At 51.0% G+C, this 18768-nt stretch overlaps 1 protein-coding gene across 10 annotated transcripts in view; it reads left to right on the top strand.

The window, feature by feature from the left end:
* Positions 1 to 18768, top strand: part of LOC104558527 (H(+)/Cl(-) exchange transporter 5) — a 46981-nt gene that overhangs the window by 1875 nt on the left and 26338 nt on the right. For 6 of the 10 annotated variants that reach the window (XM_062006361.1, XM_062006360.1, XM_062006365.1 and 3 more), the window contains one exon: positions 14963 to 15112. In XM_062006361.1, coding sequence (XP_061862345.1) covers positions 14980 to 15112 — 133 coding nt within the window. In that variant the 5' untranslated portion in view covers positions 14963 to 14979. Of the gene's footprint in view, positions 1 to 12006; positions 12501 to 14962; positions 15113 to 18768 lie in introns of all 10 variants that reach the window. The other 4 variants (XM_062006357.1, XM_062006356.1, XM_062006358.1 and 1 more) reach the window with 1 other exon arrangement.

Genomic DNA, 18768 nt, shown 5'->3' with positions numbered 1-18768 from the left:
CTTGTATGATGCATCTTTGCCATTAGTTTTTAGATACCTTTTTATTATCATAAGAATGTCAGAGGTTCCAAAGAGACACAAGGACAAAGTCGTTCCCTGCTGAGGTGAGGGAGCACTGGCAGGGGCTGCCCAGATTGGCTGTGGAGGCTCCTTCTCTGGAGACATTCCAACCCAGCTGGATGAGTTCCTGTGTGCCCTGCTCTAGGTGGTGCTGCTTTAGCAGGGGGGTTGCACTGGATGAGCTTGCCAGGTCCCTTCCAGCCCTTGTGACTCTGTGATTTGCGTTCAGTCCAGCTGTGAGGCTGGTGCTGGGGTGAGAGATGTGGCTGACAGACCAACACTGCAGGAAATATCTGTGAGTGAGCCATCGTCCTTTGGCTCGAGCTGCCTTGGCGAGGCTTAAAGCCGGTTGTGCAATTAGGACACGGAGTCTAGATGAAGAGCTGCTCTTCATGAACAACTGGTTTAATGGGAGGGATGGAGGAGTGAGCTCTTGGCTTGGCCACTGTCCCTGTCAGGGAGGCTTCGTGCATGGAGATGGTCTCCTGCTGCTGGGGTGCCTGGAAATACCTCCTGCAGCACTCAGGCTTGTGCTGCTGCTGCCTAGGTTTGCTCTAGAGGTTTTAAACAATTACATGATTTTGTTTTCACCCAAGAGTTGCATTTCCAAGGCTGTGTGTGTGTGGTGGTGCTGGCATCCTCCCCTCAGACCAAGGTGCCTGCTTGCAGCTCCAGGGGCTCTCAAGGCTCACCTGCTGCTTCTGCTCCTTTGTGTTCACCCTCAGCCCAACGTGTTCATTATTTCTTTCTCTCTGCCACTGTCATTTTCTCATCCATCCTTGGTGTGCAGGGTGGCATCAACTGCATCTGGTCACTAGTGAAGGAAGGTAAACCTGCCTCCCAAAATCCCTCGCCTCTGGGATGCTTATGCAGGGGGTGAGAGTTCATGCATGTAACATCCCAAGTCATTTGAGTGTTCTGGGATGGATGAAGCTCAGCCTGGAGCAAACGTGCAGCTGGGTGAGGGCTGGCAGTGGCTGTTGTTGCCGTCTTGGACTCGTCCAGCGGGTTTGTCCAGACGTTTGGATTCCAGTGTGAGTGTCTGAGTGCAGAGCTGGCGGCAGGGCTTGGGCTGGGGGTGTGCATTGGCGTCACGTGTGCAGCCCTTCCTCCTGCAGTGGCAGCTCGCCCTTGGTCACGCAGCGCAGCTTCACGTGCAGTTCTTCCTGAAGGACTCTGCTGAAGAGGCGGGTGGGCTGGCGGGCTGGGAAAGGATTTGGAGCATGTCTCAGATGAGGAAGGGCTGAGGGATCTGGGGCTGTTGAGACTGGAGAAAAGAAGGCTCAGGGAGCTTTTTTTCTCACTCTCTACAGCAACCTGAAAGGCAGCTGCAGCGAGATGGGATTGGGTCTGTTCTCCCTGGTAACAAGCAATAGAACAAAAGGAAAAGGCCTCAAGTGTCACCAGGGGAGGTTGAGGGTGGGTGTGAGGAGGAATCTCTTGGCTGCCAGGGCTGTCAGGCATTGGAAGGGGCTGCCCAGGGAGCTGCTGGAGTCACCGTCCCTGGAGGGGTTTCAGAGCTGGGAGGGTGTTGGACTGAGGGCAACGGGCTGGTGAGTGATGGGGCTGGGACAGAGGCTGAACCCCATGGGCTGAAAGGGCTCTGTCAGCTGAAACCACTCTGTGATTCAAGACACGAACTCCAGTTGTCCCAGGGGAGGTTTAGACTGGAGATCAGGAGGAATTTTTTCCCTGAGAGGGATGTCAGCCCCTGTGTCAGGCTGCCCAGGGAGCTGGGGGAGTGCCCAGCCCTGGAGGGATCCCAAAGCTCTGGAGCTGAGGTGCTGAGGGCTGTGGGTCAGTGCTGGGCTGTGCACAGTGAGGGAAGCGCTTGGACTCCAGCAGCTTCAAGGGCTTTTCCAACCCAAGTGTGTTGGGTCATCACTGGGACAGGACCAGCTTCTGGGGAAGCTACTTCAGTCTCCATATGCTCTTTCTCATCCAGCTGCAGCAGACAACAGCTGTGTGTTTGTCTGGAGTGGATGGGTGCGTGTGCTCTTCAGGAGAATGGGCGCTGCAGGCGTGCTCGTGTGCCAGAGTTACGGGCCACCAGACTACCCAGACGAGTCCCTTGGTCAGATTGAGGCAACTGATGGGTTTTTTTGTGGGGAGAGGTTTTTGTCAGGGGATTTTCCCCCTCATAGTCCTTTTGCCTCTCCCTGGCTTCTTGCTGTAAGCATAAAATTCTCAGGAAGTTGAAGTACAGCAGTGAGACCTCCCCAAGGGATGTACAATCACCTTGCTTCTTGTTTTACTTTTTAGTGACACCTGCTGCAAAATCTCTGTTTAAAAAGTCTTAGTAAAAGCAATCCTGCTGCAGGCTCTAGCAGCCCATTTCTGCTCCTCTTTGAGAACCTGAGGATCAGAATCAGTAAAGGCAGAACCTTTTGCATCTATATAGAATCACAGAATGGTGGGGTTGGAAGAGACCTTTAGGTATCATCCAGTGCAACCCCCCTGCAGAAGCACATTCACCTAGATCAGGTCACATAGGAACATGTCCAGGCGGGTCTTGAAGCCCTCCAAGGAAGGAGCCTCCACACCCTCCCTGGGCAGCCTGTGCCAGGGCTCCCTCCACTGAACAGGGAAATAGTTTGTTCTTATATTTAAGTGGAACTGTTTGTGTTGCAGCTTCATCCCATCACCCCTTGTCCTGTTGCTAATTGCTATAGAAAAAAGGGATGTCCCAACCTCCTGACACCCACCCTTTAGATATTTATAAGTGTTAATAAGGTCCCCCCTCAGTCTCCTCTTCTCCAGACTGAACAGCCCCAGGGCCTGCAGCCTTTCCTCAGAAGGAAGATGCTCCAGTCCCCTGAGCATCTTGGTGGCCCTGCACTGGCCTCTCTTCAGCAGTTCCCTGAACTGGAACTGGACACAGGACTCCAGTTGAGGCCTTACCAGGGCAGAGTAGAGAGGGAGAAGAACCTCCCTTGACCTGCTGCCCACACAATATAGTATCTGTTGTCTCTTAGGTGCTGTGTGACAATCAGCTGAGGTTGCAGATAAAACTGTGCAGTTGCCTTTTGCAGAGTGTGGAAGTATAGCAGGTGTCCACTGAAAGAGGATCTGAAGTCCAGGAGGTGACTCTGCTGCCTGCTGTAGTTGAGGCCAATGTGCTGCTGTGACTGTGCTTCCTGAGAACCTGCCTGGAAATTGAGGGTCAGGCTGCTTATTGAAGTGGCTGTGGTTGCTTTACTCTCCAGCCAAATGCCACTTTTCAAAGGGGATAAAGAAAGTCCTCTGTGTTCTGAGGGCACTGGCATTGTGGGTAGCCACGGAACATTTGGACACCAAAATGTTGCAGCTTCTGCCATTGGAGGGGGAAGGTGAGCCAGGGAATGTATGTCCTGGTTTTGTGGGAGGCTGAGCCATCTGCAGAAATTCAGTGAGTCCCGAGGGCTGCTTCAGTAGGGCAGCTGGGGAGACAGCCCTGTTGTTTGTGTGCCAGCTTCTTCTGCTTCAGACCTGTGGGGCTGCAGTTTGGGGCTTCCAAAATGCCATTTTTATCTTCCCCCTCTTAAGGAACTTCTGTTTGTTGTTAAAACATCCAGTGACTGTACGAGGAAAGATGGATGGAGCTGCTGTTCTGCCTGAGGGTCCTTGTGAGCAGAATGAAAGCCGTTGCTTAGACAAAAACGTATCAAATCAGCTCCATTGTGGCTCGGGGGGATTTCAGTGGGAGGAAGATGTGGGGAAGGTAACTTATGTGTACGGTGCTTGGGGCCTGGCTGCCTCACAGCACTTTGTGTGTGCCAGCTGCGCTTCTCACTGCAGTTTGGCAACTGTCTTTTGGTCATTAATGCCACCTCCCTGAGGAAGCTTAGCAGCAATTCTTGCCAGGGCTCTGCTTCTCCTCCCGTAACCCCCTTCCCGTTGCCATGGGGAGGCTTTCAGGAGGCTTTTCTCACTGAGGATTTTATGCAAGTTGGATGTTTGTGCCTCAGAAAATCCCCTCTTAAGTCCATTTAGCCTCTATTTCAGTAATTTGGGAGTTTTCTGCCTTGTCAAGCAAGAAGTAGAGCTTCCATCTCCCCAGAGTAAGTCTTAACCCACCACCACGTAATGCTGCTTGAATTTCAGGTTGTGCTGGGAAGAGTCTCAAAACCAGACAGTCAGATACTCAGCTGGAAGAGAGGTAGTGCTTGGCACTTCTCTAGGTCTGAAATGACAGGTCTCCAGCTGAAACCTGATGCAAGCTGGAGACTAAACAGCATGTGTAATAGAATTGGGAATATTTGTTGGAATCTTGCTCCTGTGGCCATGGTTGTCTTTGGGGTTCTTTTAAAGGAAAGGAAAAGAGGGTGACAAAAGTGGTGATGTTTGAGGAGAAGTGGTGCTTTGGCTGGCTTCTTTTTGTCTGATGACTATGGTCAGCTCTGAAGGACCTCAGCTCTGGAACAGCCAGTTCAGGCACTTGTTCAGTTCCAGAGAAATAGCTGAATGCAGCACAGATTGCAGGGTGTGAGCAGCGTGTGACTACCTGGAGTTCCATTTTTAACCTGGAGAGTGGAAATGGGTTCACAAAACACTAGTTCTGTGGCTGCAGTAACTTATTTTAGCATGGAAGTAGAAACTTCCTTCTACCTGTAATAAATAGAGTTGTTTGCTTGTCTGCCCTGTTGGAGTGAACATGAAAGGAGCAGTATTTCCAACTGCTGCTGTCTGGTAAGTTGTTCTGTGTGGGGGGTGACATTTGGGGAGCTGTGCTGCTTGGGTGGCTAGGCAGGGATAGACTTTTGGGAATGGGGGAGAGAATATATAAGCCTCTTGCTAGGCTGGCTCTTGGGATGTGCCCTGTTGCAATGTCAGTAATCTCATTTAAGAAGCAGTACTGAGCCTTGAAGTGTGTGTGGGTTTAAATGAGGCTGGTGTGTGTGTTCTGTGCACTTCTCTGCTGTAAAGAGGAAAAAGAATGCTTTTTATAAAACCCATATTTGGCCAGGACTGTTGCCCAATTTGGAAGACTACTCAGCATTAAGCTCTTCTTGCAGCCAAGTCATTCTTCCCTTGTTTTTTGGACTGGCTGGGCTGTGGCTGGTTCATGTGTTGTACTGAAGCTGCAGGTCATGGGGCTGCTCCCTCTCGGCCCTGCCATGGGCAGAGGATGGAGGGAGATCCTTCACTGCCATGTCTCTGGGAACCCCTGGCCTCTCTGTGCCATCAGCGTGGGCTTGGCCTGCAGCTCCCTGAGCAGGGTCTGTGGCCATCTCACCTTGGAAACCCTCATCCAAGAAGGAGGTTACCTCCTTAGCGAGAATGTGGCCTGTAAGGACGTCCTGCTTCCTGGAGCTCTCCTAGGGAAGGAATTGTCCATGAGCACATCTTTGGTCATGATCCAGTCTAAGCCTGCAAACGCTGTCAGGAGGTTTCACCCAAGAATCTGGTGCCTTCAGGATGAGAACTGTGATGCAAACCACCAGCATTTCTTCTGGCTCTCTCACCCTGGGTCATGTGTTAATCACGCTCTTCCCGTTTGTGTTGGGAGGGCTGGATGAATGCCCTGATGTCTGGCTGTGTGCTGGGGAAGGTTTGCCAGCCTGAGGATGGCCTGGCGACACCTTGGAGGCACTCATTGCTTCCCAGCCACACAGGTATGGTTTAAACCCGAAGCTCCTGCCGGTCAGTTGATTTCACCACCCCGGATTTCCAAGGAGGGTGGTAACAGGGGAGCTGTTGGTTGCAGTTCACTGTGGAAACTGCTGCAACCAACCAAACTTAGTCTGGAAAATACAGAAAGCTTAAAAGCCAGTATCAAACTCCCCTTGACTGGTTTTTACATGTCACAGTCACAAACTGCCTTTAAATTTAATCTCTGCAAGTTAGGCAGCTTTTTGTCAAAAGGTGATGCTGAAAAGGAACTGGAGCTGTTTTGTGAAGAAACTCTTGGCTGTTAGAGACTTATGTGGAGGTTACACTTCAGGAAACCTGCTTTTCTGCTGAATTTGTAGGAAATGAGAATGTTGTGCCCAGGTCAGTGCCCAGTGTTGGCGCAGCCACTTCCCCTAGGCCATGCCTCGCTTTTGTGCACAGAAACCTGTGCAGTAACTCTGGGTGAGAAGCTTTCCTGACACTGTTGTAAGGCATCACTTGATGAAACATGCCCTGCTGCATGATTGTCAGCCCAAGGCATGGAACAAGAGGAGCAATTGGCAAGGTCGAGAGGAAATGGGCTCAGGTTGTACCAGGGGAGGTTTAGATTAGAGATTAGGATGAATGTTTTTTCACTTAGTTGTTAAGACACTGGCCCAGGCTGTCCAGGGAGGTGAGGGAGTTGCCATCCCTGGACATACTGCAAAGCTGAGGTGCTAAGGGCCATGGCTTAGTGGTGGCTGTGACAGTATGAAGTTGGTGGTCTTTTCCAACTAAAGTGATCTCTGTCTCCTCCCTGGGGCACATGCGAGTGCCTGCCAAAGAACAACAAAAGAGCCCAAATGAGCCCTAAAACAATTGAAATCTTTGTGCTCAGCTTGTGTTGGTAGATTTCCCAGTTTCTCTAAACCCATCTATTGTTGCAGGCCAGTGTGGCTGTACAGCCCCTGCCTAATGTAAACAGCTCACCTGGTGTTTGTCCTGGCTCAAGTGGCCACTGAGGACGAGGTGCTGTATGGAGCTGTGAGGTGGAGTGCTGGGCTCCCACCAGCCAGCTCAGCTTGTCCCCTTCCCCTGGGGCCAGTGAGGCTCTAGCCCAAGAGGGACAGCTTCTCTAGTTACCTGCTCCTGTGCCAGTGCTGGGCTGGGGCAGCCCACAACCTCTCTTGACCACCCCAGGAAGGGAGCTGCCATCTCCAGTGGGGTGAGGAGGGGAATGAGAGGAAGCTCGAGGATGTGGCAGTTTGAGGAGAAGCAGGCAGGCAAACAGCAAGGAGTGAATCACTTTGGTAACCAGACACCTAAAATGCAATGGCAAAAGGCACATTGATAATCCTAATTGAGCCACTAAAACTTTGAGTGAGTTCTGTGCTGTTTGTCTCAAGGCAGTTTGCTTAGGGAGGACAGGCAGCAAACAACCCACTACCCACACAGAGAGCCCCAGCTCTGGTCTCAGGCTGACAGGATGATGAGCAGTTGCCTGCAACCTAAAGCAAGGGCTCAGAAAGAGAATGCCTTGCAGAAGATCGATGCATCCACCCAGACAGAGCTGGGCAGCAAGGATGCTTCAGTGCAGGGGATGTTTAGGTACACCTCTTAATGTAAGGGATGTGTGATAGGTATCTGCTGCAGCATTGGGTAAAAGAGCTGCAAGAAACTATTAGCAGGCTCTGAAATATTAGAGGAGCAGAGCTAGAGATTGACTGATAGTTCCAAAACCAGGCCCCAGCCTCAACTGAGGATGAAGTGCCTTGGACCCTGGTGACACAGAAAAGCAGGACTCTGCTTTGCAACCCTCCCTCCAGTGTTCCAGTCAAGAACAAATTGGAAGCATTAACAGTGGAGGATGTAGATGAGCAAGGTCCAGGTGGGGATACCTCAAGGACCAATCTACCACCAACTACTCCACTGGCCACAGGCAGCAGGTGCCATCAAAGAAGTATCAGGTGCTTGTTGTAGGTGACTCCCTGTTAAGAGGCACCAGGACCCATCTGTTGATGGGACAAGGAGTGGTGAGATGTGCTGCCTGCTAGGAGCTGAGAGGGCCACCTCTCCTGAGAGATGTGAGCTGCTATCCCCTGCTCCTCTTCCACATGAGGATGAGCAATGGGATGAGTCAGAACATTACCATGGCCAAGGAGGACTGTAAAACCTTGGGGAAGCAAGTGAAGGGTAGGGGGGCTCAAGTTCTCTCTTCATCCATCCTGGCTGCCAGAGGGGCAATAACAGAAAAATCATGTGAATTCACTCCTGGCTGAGAGGCTGGTGCTGATGAAAAGGTTTTGGTTGTGATGACAACGGGACCCTCTCCAATGATTGCAATTTGAGAGGGCAAGATGGAAGATGTCTGACTCATGAGGGCACCGGTATCTTTGGGAACAGGCTGGCCAACCTCATTAAGAGGCTTTAAACTGAAGGACTCAGGGGTGGAGTTTGAAATGGCAAAGTGTGTGCTATGCCATCTAACAGGGAAACAGGTCAGGGCAGGGAATGCAGTGATGAGTGCTCTTCATCCCCACACCATGATGAGAAGCAGAAGGCTGATTGCCCTGGGGGAGAGTCAAATGAGGGAGGGCTCTCTTGCACCTGTCCAGGGAAACTTGACTGCCTGAGTAAGCCCCTGTGTTGCTTGTGCACCAACACATGCAGCCTGGGGAATGAGCAGGAGCAATGTAGATGTGGGTGAGGATGCAGGGCCATGATCTCATTGCAATTACAGAGACATGGTGGGACAGCTCCCACGACTGGAGCACAGCCAGGAAGGGCTCTGTGCTGATTGGGAAAGACAGGCAGATGAGGCAAAGGGGATGGAGTTGCTTCTGTGTGAGAGAGCAATTAGAGTGCATTGAGCTCTGCTTGGGGATGAGGGGCTGGTTGAATGTTTGTGGGCGAGAATTAAGGGGCAGGGTAATGTTGGTGGTATTGTTGTGGGAGTTTGCTACAGGCCACCTGATCAGGAGAGGGAAGTGGATGAAGCCTTCTACGAACAGCTGAGAGATGCCTCACAATCCCTGGTCCTCGTGAGGGACTTCAGCCACCCTGATAGTTGCTGGCAAAGCCGCTCAGCCAAGCACACACAGGCCGGGAGGTTCCTACAGAATGTTGATGGCAACTTCCTGTCAGAAGTGGTTGATGAGCCAGGGATGAGGGGTGTGCTGCAAATAAAGAAGGTCTGGTTGGGGATGGGAAGGTTGGAGGCAAGCTTAGCTGCAGTGACCATGAGGTAACAGAGTTCAAGATCCTGCACGGAAGGTGCAGGACACCAAGCAGCATTGTGACTCTGGACTTCAGGAGACCTGACTTAGGCCTCTTCAAAAGATCTGCTTGGAAGAATCTCATGGAACAGGATTCTTGATGGTAGGAGTGTCTGAGAAAGCTGGTCTGTCTTCAAGCACCACTTCCTCCAAACCAAGGATCAGTGTGTCTCCACAGTAAAAAATGAGGAAAAAGAAGGAGGAGGACTACATGGATGAAAAGAGAACTACTGGAGCTACATAAGGGAAAGAAAGAAACCTATGTAAGATGGATAAAGGACCTGGTTGCTTGGGAAGAGTATAGGAACATCACCAGAGTATGCAGGGAGAAAACCAGGAAGGCCAAAACCCTTTTGGAACTAAACCTGGCAAAGAAATAAAGGAAAATAAGAGCTTTTAAAAATACATCAGCAAAAGGAAAAGCAGGGAGAATGTGGAACCCACTGATGAGCAAGGGGGATGTCCTGGTGACAGTGTGTGCAGTGAAGGCAGCACTGCTGAATGCTGCCTTTGCTTCAGTCTTCACTGCCAAGGCCAGTCCTTGGGAAGCCCAGTCGATACAGGATGGTAGAATAGTCTGGACAGTGGAAGACTCTCTTGGTGAATGAGGATGAGATTAGAGAGTTCTTAGGTGAGCTGGACAGCCACAGCTCTGTGGGATGACAGGATGCACCCACGTGTGCTGAGGGAGCTGCTGATGTGGTTGATAAGCTGCTCTCCATCGTTTTTGAACAATTGTGGAGGACAGGCGAGGTGCCTGAGGGCTGGAGACAGGCCAGTGTCACTGCAGGCTGCAGCAAGGGCAGGAAGGAGGACTCAGGAAACTCCAGGCTGGTCAGCCTCACCTCCATCCCTGGAAAGGTGATGCAACAACTCATCTTGGATGCCATCTCAAAACACATGAAGCAACAGGGGGACTTAACACTGATTCACCAAGGGGAAATCCTGTTTGCCCAACCTGATGCCTCCTATGAGTGCATAACCAGCTGGTTGGATAAGTGGAGAGCAGGGGATGTCATCTACCTTGACTTCAGCAAGGCTTTGGACACTGTCTCCCACAACATCCTCATCAGAAAGCTCAGGCAGTGTGGCTGGGATGAGAGGACAGTGAGGTGGATGGAGAACTGTCTGAATGACAGAGCCCAGAGGGTGCTGATCAGTGGCACAGAGTTGAGTTGGAGGCCTGTGGCCAGTGGAGTTCCACAGGGATGGGTTCTGGGGCCAGTCTGGTTCAATATCTTCATCAAGCACCTGGATGAGGGGACAGAGGGACCCTCAGTGAGTTCCCTGCTGGCACCAAACTGGGAGCACTGGCTGATTCCCCAGAGGCTGTGCTGCCAGGCAGTGAGAGATGGACAGGCTGCGAGTTGGGCAGAGAGGAACCTGCTGAGGTTCAACAAGGACAAGTGCAGAGTCCTGCAGCTGGGAAGGAACAACCCCCTGCACCAGGCCAGGCTGGGGATGACCTGCTGGAGAGCAGCTCTGCAGAGAGAGACCTGGGAGTGCTGGGTGGTAATAAACTGCCCATGAGCAGCAACGTGGCCTCGTGGGCAAGAAGCCGATGGCAGCCTGGGGGCATCCAGCAGAGTGTGTGCAGCAGGGCCAGGGAGCTTCTGCTCCCCCTCTGCTCTGCCACAGCTGCTGAGTCCTCATCTGGAGTCCTGTGCCCAGTTGTGGGCTCCCCAGCTGCAGAGGGACAGGGAACTGCTGCAGAGAGGCCAGTGCAGGGCCACCCAGATGCTCAGGGGACTGGAGCATCTTCCTTGTGAGGAAAGGCTGCGGGCCCTGGGGCTGTTCAGGCTGGAGAAGAGGAGACTGAGGGGGCAGCTCATTCATAGCTCCAAATCTCTCACTGGTGGTTGTCAGGAGCTTGGGGCAGCACTTTCTTTCTGTTGTATCCATTGCCAGGACAAGGGGTGATGGAAAGAAGCTGGAACACAACAAGTTCCATTGAAACAAAAAGTAAAACTGTTTGAGTGAGGGAGCCCTGGCCCAGGCTGCCCAGGGAGGGTGTGGAGGCTGCTGCTCTGGAGGTCTTCAAACCCACCTGGCCACGTTCCTGTGTGACCTGATCTAGGTGGGAGCTGCTTTGGCAGGGGGTTGGACTGGATGATCTCTGAAGGTCCCTTCCAACCCCCCATGATGTGATTCTGTTTGTGAAATGGAGCCATTGCCAATGGCAACACGTTTTAGAACATTTTATTTTTCCCTGAAGATCCTTTTGCCTGCACCCAAGGGAACTCCAAGCTGGAGTGTGAAATCGCTGGGTTTTCAGCTGACCTGTAGCTGCTGTTTCATTCACACAGAAGGAGAGGCTGCAGTCCCTGCAGGCAGCACTGCAAACTGGAGGAAGGAACAACACGGGAAAGTAATGTCTTCTCTAAAGTGTTCAAGGCCAGGCTGGGAGCAACCTAGGCTAGTGGAAGGTGTCCCTGCTCATGGCAAGAGATTTAAGACCTTTTCCAGCCCAAAGCACTCTGTGGTTCCATGATCTCTGCTGTGCTCTATTCACATGTAGTCACTGACTGGTATTGCCTTTCTGCAGGTGCCTGTAGCAGAGAGCAGCAGAAGCAGCACATGGGGAGCTCTTCTGAGGCTGCTGCCTGCAACTTTACATACATGGTGGTTTGATTTCTTAGCAGTTAGGGTTTTCTGGAGGTGGTTTAGGTTTTTTGTTTTGGTTAAGTTTGATGTCCGTCCCTCTTGCAATTTACTCCAAGGGTGCACATCAGGCCTGGCAGGGTTACATGTTTCATGGGCTAGAGTACGACAAAATCCAAACCAGCTCACTGAGAGAAATGGTTTTTTTCAGTGGCAACATGAGCCTCTGGGATGATACTGTCCCAGCACAGCCATACTCTGCTGGCAGCCAGCCAGCCACCAGCAGGATTGCTGTAACAACCCTTTGTGGGTTTTTTTTCAGTTACAATTGGCTTATTATACTCTATTTTTTCTTATTTGTGTCCCATTGGGTCTGGTGGGAAGGGAGGTACCTGCCCCTGTGAAGAGGTGCCGTGGGGATGGGGAGGAAGAAGTGCTTTGAGCTATCAAAGCAAGACAAGTCTTGTGACCTGGGCTTTGTTTTTTCCACATGAAATAGCTGCTTCGGTGTTAAGCTGGCTCCTTCCCCTGCAGCAGCAGGGACTGATGAGGCAGCTGGGGAGGATTATTTCCTGTTCCTTCTGAAGTTGTGTCTCTGAGTGCGATGTCCTTGTGGTGCTGGGGGAGCCAGAGCCCAACCTCGTGTCCCACAGTGAGGGGAAAAATGCTGCGGGAGCTTTTACTGCCTGGAAAGCAGGACTGCTGGGTGAGCTGCTGGTGCTGAAGCAGGAGATGAGAAGCGCCTGCAGCGTCTGGGGCCGGGGCTGGCTTTGCCCTGCAGCGCGGCAGCCGGGTGCTCCCGCTTCCTGCTGCCGAGTGCTGTCATCTGAATCACTTCAGGCATCACGGGACCCACCCCGTCGGGTTCTGTTTCATTGCTTCCTTTAACTGCGAGGGGAAGAGCCAGGAGGGACTGAGAAGAGCAGCTGGAGGAGGATGGGAGCAGCTGGAGGAGGATGACATCTCACTCACGCAAGGGGTGGGGGTCTTTGGGTAAGTGCTTCTGCTGCGAGGCATCCAGGCAGTGCCCCCAGCCGCTAGGAGAGAGGTGGCTGTGTCCCGGTGGAGTGGTTGTGAATTAAAACATGGGTGAGCACGACAACTATCTGGGGATATCGTTTTTGAGCACACGGTTTAGGCTTTGAAAGGCATTGCTCACCTGTAGAGGGAGTGTTTGTGTTAGTAAAAGGGACTCAAACCTGCGTCTCCAGGGACTGCTTTAGAGCTCCAGTGAGGAGTGAGCACTGAACGGTCGTCTTTGTGTGCTGCTGCATCCACGTGGGTGTTACCTGGGCTCTGCTGCGACTGGAGGGTACTGTGCTTGTTGGCTCGGCTTTGGTTGTTTATGTTGTCAATGAGAACAAACTTGGGGATGGATTACAAGGGAGCAGGAGGTGACACTGCTCCAGTTGTCAGGTGGGGACTTGTGTGGGCACTGCTGTGCCTTTGGTCTGTTGAGGGATCTGGCCTTCAGCAGGGCTACCAATTGATGCCTCTTTGGTCCAGAGCAAATATGTGAATACAGATGTATTTTAAACCCTTCCTCCCACACATTGACAGAGAGAGTCTTACGGGAAGATACCTGTAAGCCAGTGTTAGGCTGCAGGCAAGCCCTGGGACACATGAGCACAGAGTTTCTTTAGTTCTCTGCTGTGTCCCTGGCTCCTGAGCTGGGAGCTACAGCCGCTGTGCTCCCTGGAAGCGGCTTAGGGAGCTGCACCACAGCACTTCCATGAAACTGAGTTGTATTTATTGCTAGCTGGCAGTTCCTGTGCCTCCCCCAATGCCCAGCACTCTCTTTACTGGAGTGTTCTGTGCCACTGTAATGAGTAAACAGGGCTTAAAAGTTAAGTCACATCATGTTCCACAGAATAAGGCTCAACGAAGAGCCCTCTGCAGCACTTTTGGACAATGCCAAGGCTTTTTTGTGTGTGATGTGGTGGCTGGTTTGTGGGGTTTTTTTGGTAATAGGAAGTACTTTCTGCAGAGTGTGTGATTCAATCTGTTTGCAAGTGCTGTCTGGCTTTTTTCCTTCCTGAAACAAGGCTGAGCTGAGTATTCGACAGGTTCCTCTGTCATTCTCTTGAAAGATCTGTGTTTTGCAAGAGGGAAGTGAACGCGGCCTGTCCTCTCACTGAGATGAAAAGATTCCCACTTTCAGGTTGCAAGAGCTATTTTTGAGGCTGAGACCTGATTTCTCCCCCTTAGTCCTGTTATGTTTTCAGAGCTTGTGCTTTCACAGTTTCCTTGCCATTGTAGAGGAGGAGAGATGATAGGCCTGTGTACATGGTCTGGCGTGGGCAGCCCCTCAAGATGGAGCAGGTCGAGGGTACTGAATTAAGATTGTTTCAAAAGTTTAATAGCACACTTCCAGGTGGCATTTTGCAGCTTCATGGATCCTCCTTCACTTGGGTTGTTCTGATAGTTTGCCTCTGTCTTTGAGAAGGATTTGGTGAGCTTGGTACCTCTGGGGAGCATCACAGTTGCATCTCTGCCGTGGGGACCTTTCCTCCATGGTGGGCTGTGCATCCCACTCCAGCAGTAGCTACAAGGGCACTGTGGGAGGTGAAATGGTCGAAAAAGAGGAAGCAAAGAAGTCACTGCAAAGCCACTGAGAGCACTTGTGGAGATGACTTAAAAAATACATGGGGGATGTCACTGGCTTTGTGTAACAAGGTGCTGACCTGAGTCGTTTCTTACCTACTGCTAGTGTGGGTTTCTGAGTGCTCTGTCTGGTGCTGAGCAGGTAGAAATTGATTCACAGGCTTTGTGGGAAATAGAAGGGAGACAAAGGAAAGACCTCGAGGCTTTTTAGACCAGGAACTTAGACTTGGTTTTCTATAGAGAAAAACATTATCTTGAGGCATTCTGGCTGCTGTTGTGCTGGGTTTCCTAGTCAGGTCACCGTGGGTGACATGGGCCAGTGCAGCTGAGCTGGGGCTCTTTGTAGATTTGGGAGTGATTGCTTGCAGTTTGTTGGTCTCATTGCTGTAAGCCTGTCTCATGGCTGGCAGCTGGTTGTTCAAAGTCCAGTTTGAGCCCTTTTCTGGCAGGAGGTAGACTAAGGAGCTGAAGATGGATGGTATGTGTGTAGGATCCTCTGTTAGGGAAGGATTTCCCTCCATGGGCTTGGCTGTGCCAAGTTTTCTGAACACATTCTCTTTTAAGAATTGGAGCACCCTATTGCTATTGAGTTTGTATGTCAGATGCCATACTGGGACTCGATGTTTGTTTCTGGCACGTGGCAATATGAAATCTAGTGCAGGAGCTTTGCCTGGAGTTGTGAACATCCAGTTTTGTCCCAGTTTAGCCCAAACTTCAGGTGGCATCACTGCATTTTGCCCTCATATGGAAAGAGCAGTGAGGCCTCCTGGCCTTCAGGACAAAGTGGCAACAGTTGGCTTAGAAGATAAATCTTTTTGTTTGTACTCTAAAAGAATTCCTTTTGTTCTCAGGTCTGGAAGCTCTAGCTATGGATCAGAAAGGCTATCACCGGGGGAGTTTCCAGAGCAGCACTAGTGATGAAGATCTGCTGGAAATTGCAGGAGCATCTCTAGACTTCTCCATGGCAGACGATGACCCACCACTCGACAGGGAGATGGGAGGTAACATTGCTGCATCTGTCTGCCTTTGGTTGCTCAGACTGGCTTTCAGTAGGATTTCATACTAATATTTTCTCTGTGGGTGCCACTGGCATCTGCCTGGGATGGATCTTGTGTTTCACAGTGCCGATGGGGATCATTTGCAGGTCTCTGCATCGCATCCCTGAACGGGCTTCTGCAGAACAGCCCCATGCTTGCTCATGTGCCACATTTGGCTCCCAGCATGGCTCTGTAGTGAAGGCTGGTGGGAGCCATGTGTTCTGTGCGAAGTAGAACGTCTCCTTAAGCTAAATGGCTGTTGCAAGAAGCATGTGAGTGCCTTTGTTGTGTTGGGGAGGCCCTGCTTGTCTGTCTGCAGCAACCGAGTTGTGTGCGTCCCGTAACCTGGCAGAGGGGAAGACTGCTCACAGCTGTTTGTGTGGTTCCTTTGCTGTTAAATGTAGCAGATCCTTTCCCACCACTTTGCCTTTAAGGCTTCTGGATAGTCCTTTCTGGAGTCTTCTGAAATAGCTGCTGTAGGGAAGAGCTGGCCATGCCATGAGGAAGGTGTTGAGTGTGATGGGCAGGGATGACAGCACAGGGGTTTCTGATATGAACAGAGACTCTCCCCTCCCTTTCCCTTCTTCTTGACCTGTGATTTTAAAGGTTGTCCATTGCGGAGAGAATCTCCACAAGCAACAGCAGGAAGGCGTTTGGTGCTGAGCTTGCATGTGGCCTGAGCTACTCAGCTTCTCTCACCACAGCCCAAAGAGAGGCTGTTGCTGCCTCCTCCAGTCCAAGCCTGAGGTGGTGAAGTTTATGGGGGAGAGATGAATCTGCAGGGTTTCACTGAGCTTTGGTGCCAGATAAGCAAGATCTACCTGATGTTTTGCTTCTGTGAATTACCAGAAGTGAGTTTAAATGCAACAATGCTTAATTTTGGATGGCAGACTGCAAGCCTCCATGACTTCCCATAAACCTCATCCTCTTCTTCCCCCACCCTGCTTTGCTCTTGGGCAAAAATTAAGAAGAAATCCTTTTGTTTTGCTTATCAGCTGTATGATCTGCCTCTTGGTAGTGTAAATGCAAGCAGGCTTCCTCAAATGTCACCTGGCAGTAGCTGAAACCCACAGCTGTTCTGCTGCTGGAGGTCCTGCGAGGAGGAGGGGATGGTGGTGTGCTCATCTCGGCACCGCACCCTGGCTCAATGGGGGAAGAGTCACCCTGTTCTTGTAGTGGTTGCCTTCACTCTTGAGTGATAAGCACTGGTTTGTGGTTAAAAACCCTTCTGTTTCTGCACAGAGAAGATGTGTGCAAGATAGTGGTGTCAGCAGAAGCAGGGAGATGATCATTCCCCTGGACTCACCTTTGGTGAGGCTGCACCTCGAATACTGTGTCCAGTTCTGCGCCGCTCTCTGCAAGAAGGACATGGAAGTACTGGAGAGGATCCAGAGGCAGCTACCAAGCTAGGAAGGGATTTGGAGCACGTCTCAGATGAGGAAGGGCTGAGGGATCTGTTGAGCCTGGAGAAAAGAAGGCTCAGGAGAGACCTTCTCACTCTCTACAACTACCTGAAAGGAAGCTGTAGTGAGATGGGGTCAGTCTGTTCTCCCTGTAACAAGCAATAGAACAAGAGGAAACAGCCTCAAGTTGCACCAGGGGAGGTTCAGGCTGGGTGTGAGGAGGAATTTCTTGGCTGCCAGGGCTGTCAGGCATTGGAAGGGGCTGCCCAGGGAGCTGCTGGAGTCACCGTCCCTGGAGGAGTTTCAGAGCCGAGTGGGTGTTGCACTGAGGGCAATGGGCTGGTGGGTGATAGGGCTGGGACAGAGGCTGCACTCAACAAGCTTAAAGGTCTCTTCCATCCAAAACCATTCTGTGATTCTATGATTGCCATCCTGAGCATGGTGTTTCCTGGGTTCTGTGGAGTGGAGGAGGGTGGGTGGTGTGTGGGACTCGACTGCAGCATGGTCATCAGGCAGCGTGCTCGTTCCAGCCTGACCTGCTGCTGAAGTGACCCTCAGAACGGGACACATCTGGGAGTCCATTTCTAATATCCTCCCACAGAGCTTGAATGACCAAATCTACTTCAGAAGGTCTATTGGTTAGTACTGTGTGCAGAATTAGGCACATAGAAATAGTTGTGTTCTGCTGGTTGGTAATGGAATTGTAAATCATGATGTTTTACCTGCTGCTAAGAACAGCTTTTTCTGTAGCCTTTGGAGTATCAGCTGCCTGAAGTTAAATGTGTGCTTATGTTTAATATTTAGAGAGAAGCAGCTGAATTCTTTAGCTTCTTGTAAAGAAATTGTGATTCTGTGGAGCTTAGAAGCAGCTCAAGCTGAGTTTAGTTTTGCTGCTGGCCTGAAGCAGCACATGGATGTTTCCTTCCCCACTTAAAAAGGCTTTTCCTGACTCTGCTGGGGGCATTTGGCTAGTTATGTGAAAAGAAAAAGGGAGTCTTCCCCACAGGGTCATACAGCTGGGAGTGATGGTGGGTGACACTGGTGCTTCTGGCAGTGGTGGTTTGGGGGCTGCCCTCTGCGCACTGGCAGAGAGGGACAGAGGCCTGGAAGAGGCTCTCTGATGGCAGCATGCTTGAGGCTGCAGGGCTTTTGACAACAGAAGTAAAAGAGGAAATTTAAAAGGGGAAAGAGTTGCCCAAATACTGGTTTCAGTTCACTCTATGAATCTCCTCTGCTGCCAGGCCCACAGGGTGCTTGTGTTTAAAAATATCTTCACATAGGATCCAGTCTGATGAGGCAGCTTTGTTCCTACCTGGTATTTACAAGAGTGTGCCTGCTTCCCAAAGGCTGGAGCTCTTTGGGAGCTTGAGCCAAAATGAAACACTCTGAGTACTTCAGGCCTGTTGCAGTCAAAGTGAGTAACAATGAACTGCAGTGGCTTTTCATGCTGCTTCCGTGCTGTTTGAGTTACAGAAAACTCAAAGGAACACATTCTCTCTCTCTTATCTTCTCTGCTTTGGACTTCTGCATTTCATCAATAAAAGGTGAGAGATAAGACTGTCCTTGATTCTCGTTTTCTCCGTGCTGGAAAGTTATCAAACTTGGCTTTTTGATAAAGTCCCCCAATTGGCTTCCAGTTTTCCTTGTGGCCTTGGTTCTAAGGTGATGGTGTTACACCAGGCAGCAAGTGACTTAGCAATACTTTCTCCAAGCCTTTGTCACAGCACAGGTTTTTGTGTGGGTCAAAGGGTTCATGGTGTGGCACAGTCATTTTTAGGGATACAGTCATGTATCCCAGAAGTTGTTTCAGCTTATCAGCATCACCTCCTGTCTGTGCCACGGTTAAAGGTGAGCAGGGCTGCACGTGAGGTATGGTGTACAGCAGTAAATCTTTCCTGCTTCTTAGTTTAAGAGGGATTTTCTTTTAAAGCTATTTCCTTATTGATGGTTGTCAAGTGTGGAGCAATGACCTGCAGAGCACTGTCTGCAGACACTTGGGTTTTAAAGTCAGCATGTCTGAGTTGGAGCGTGACAGTGTTTACAGTTGTCTCTTTTCCCTCCCTGCCTGCTTTGCTTTGTTGTCACTGGGTTTGTTCTGCTCTCTTGCAGTCCTGCTGTGGTCCTTCAAAGCCAGCTGGAGAGGTACTGGTCACCCAGCACATGTTACAGGAAGCATAGACACCGCTTTTCCAGACCACTTACAAATACATTGAGCAG

Source organism: Colius striatus, chromosome 13 (genome assembly GCF_028858725.1).
Source record: "Colius striatus isolate bColStr4 chromosome 13, bColStr4.1.hap1, whole genome shotgun sequence".
Lineage (NCBI taxonomy): Eukaryota > Metazoa > Chordata > Aves > Coliiformes > Coliidae > Colius > Colius striatus.
The sequence above is the reverse complement of the archived record's forward strand: the minus strand, read 5'-3'. Positions and strand labels throughout refer to the sequence as shown.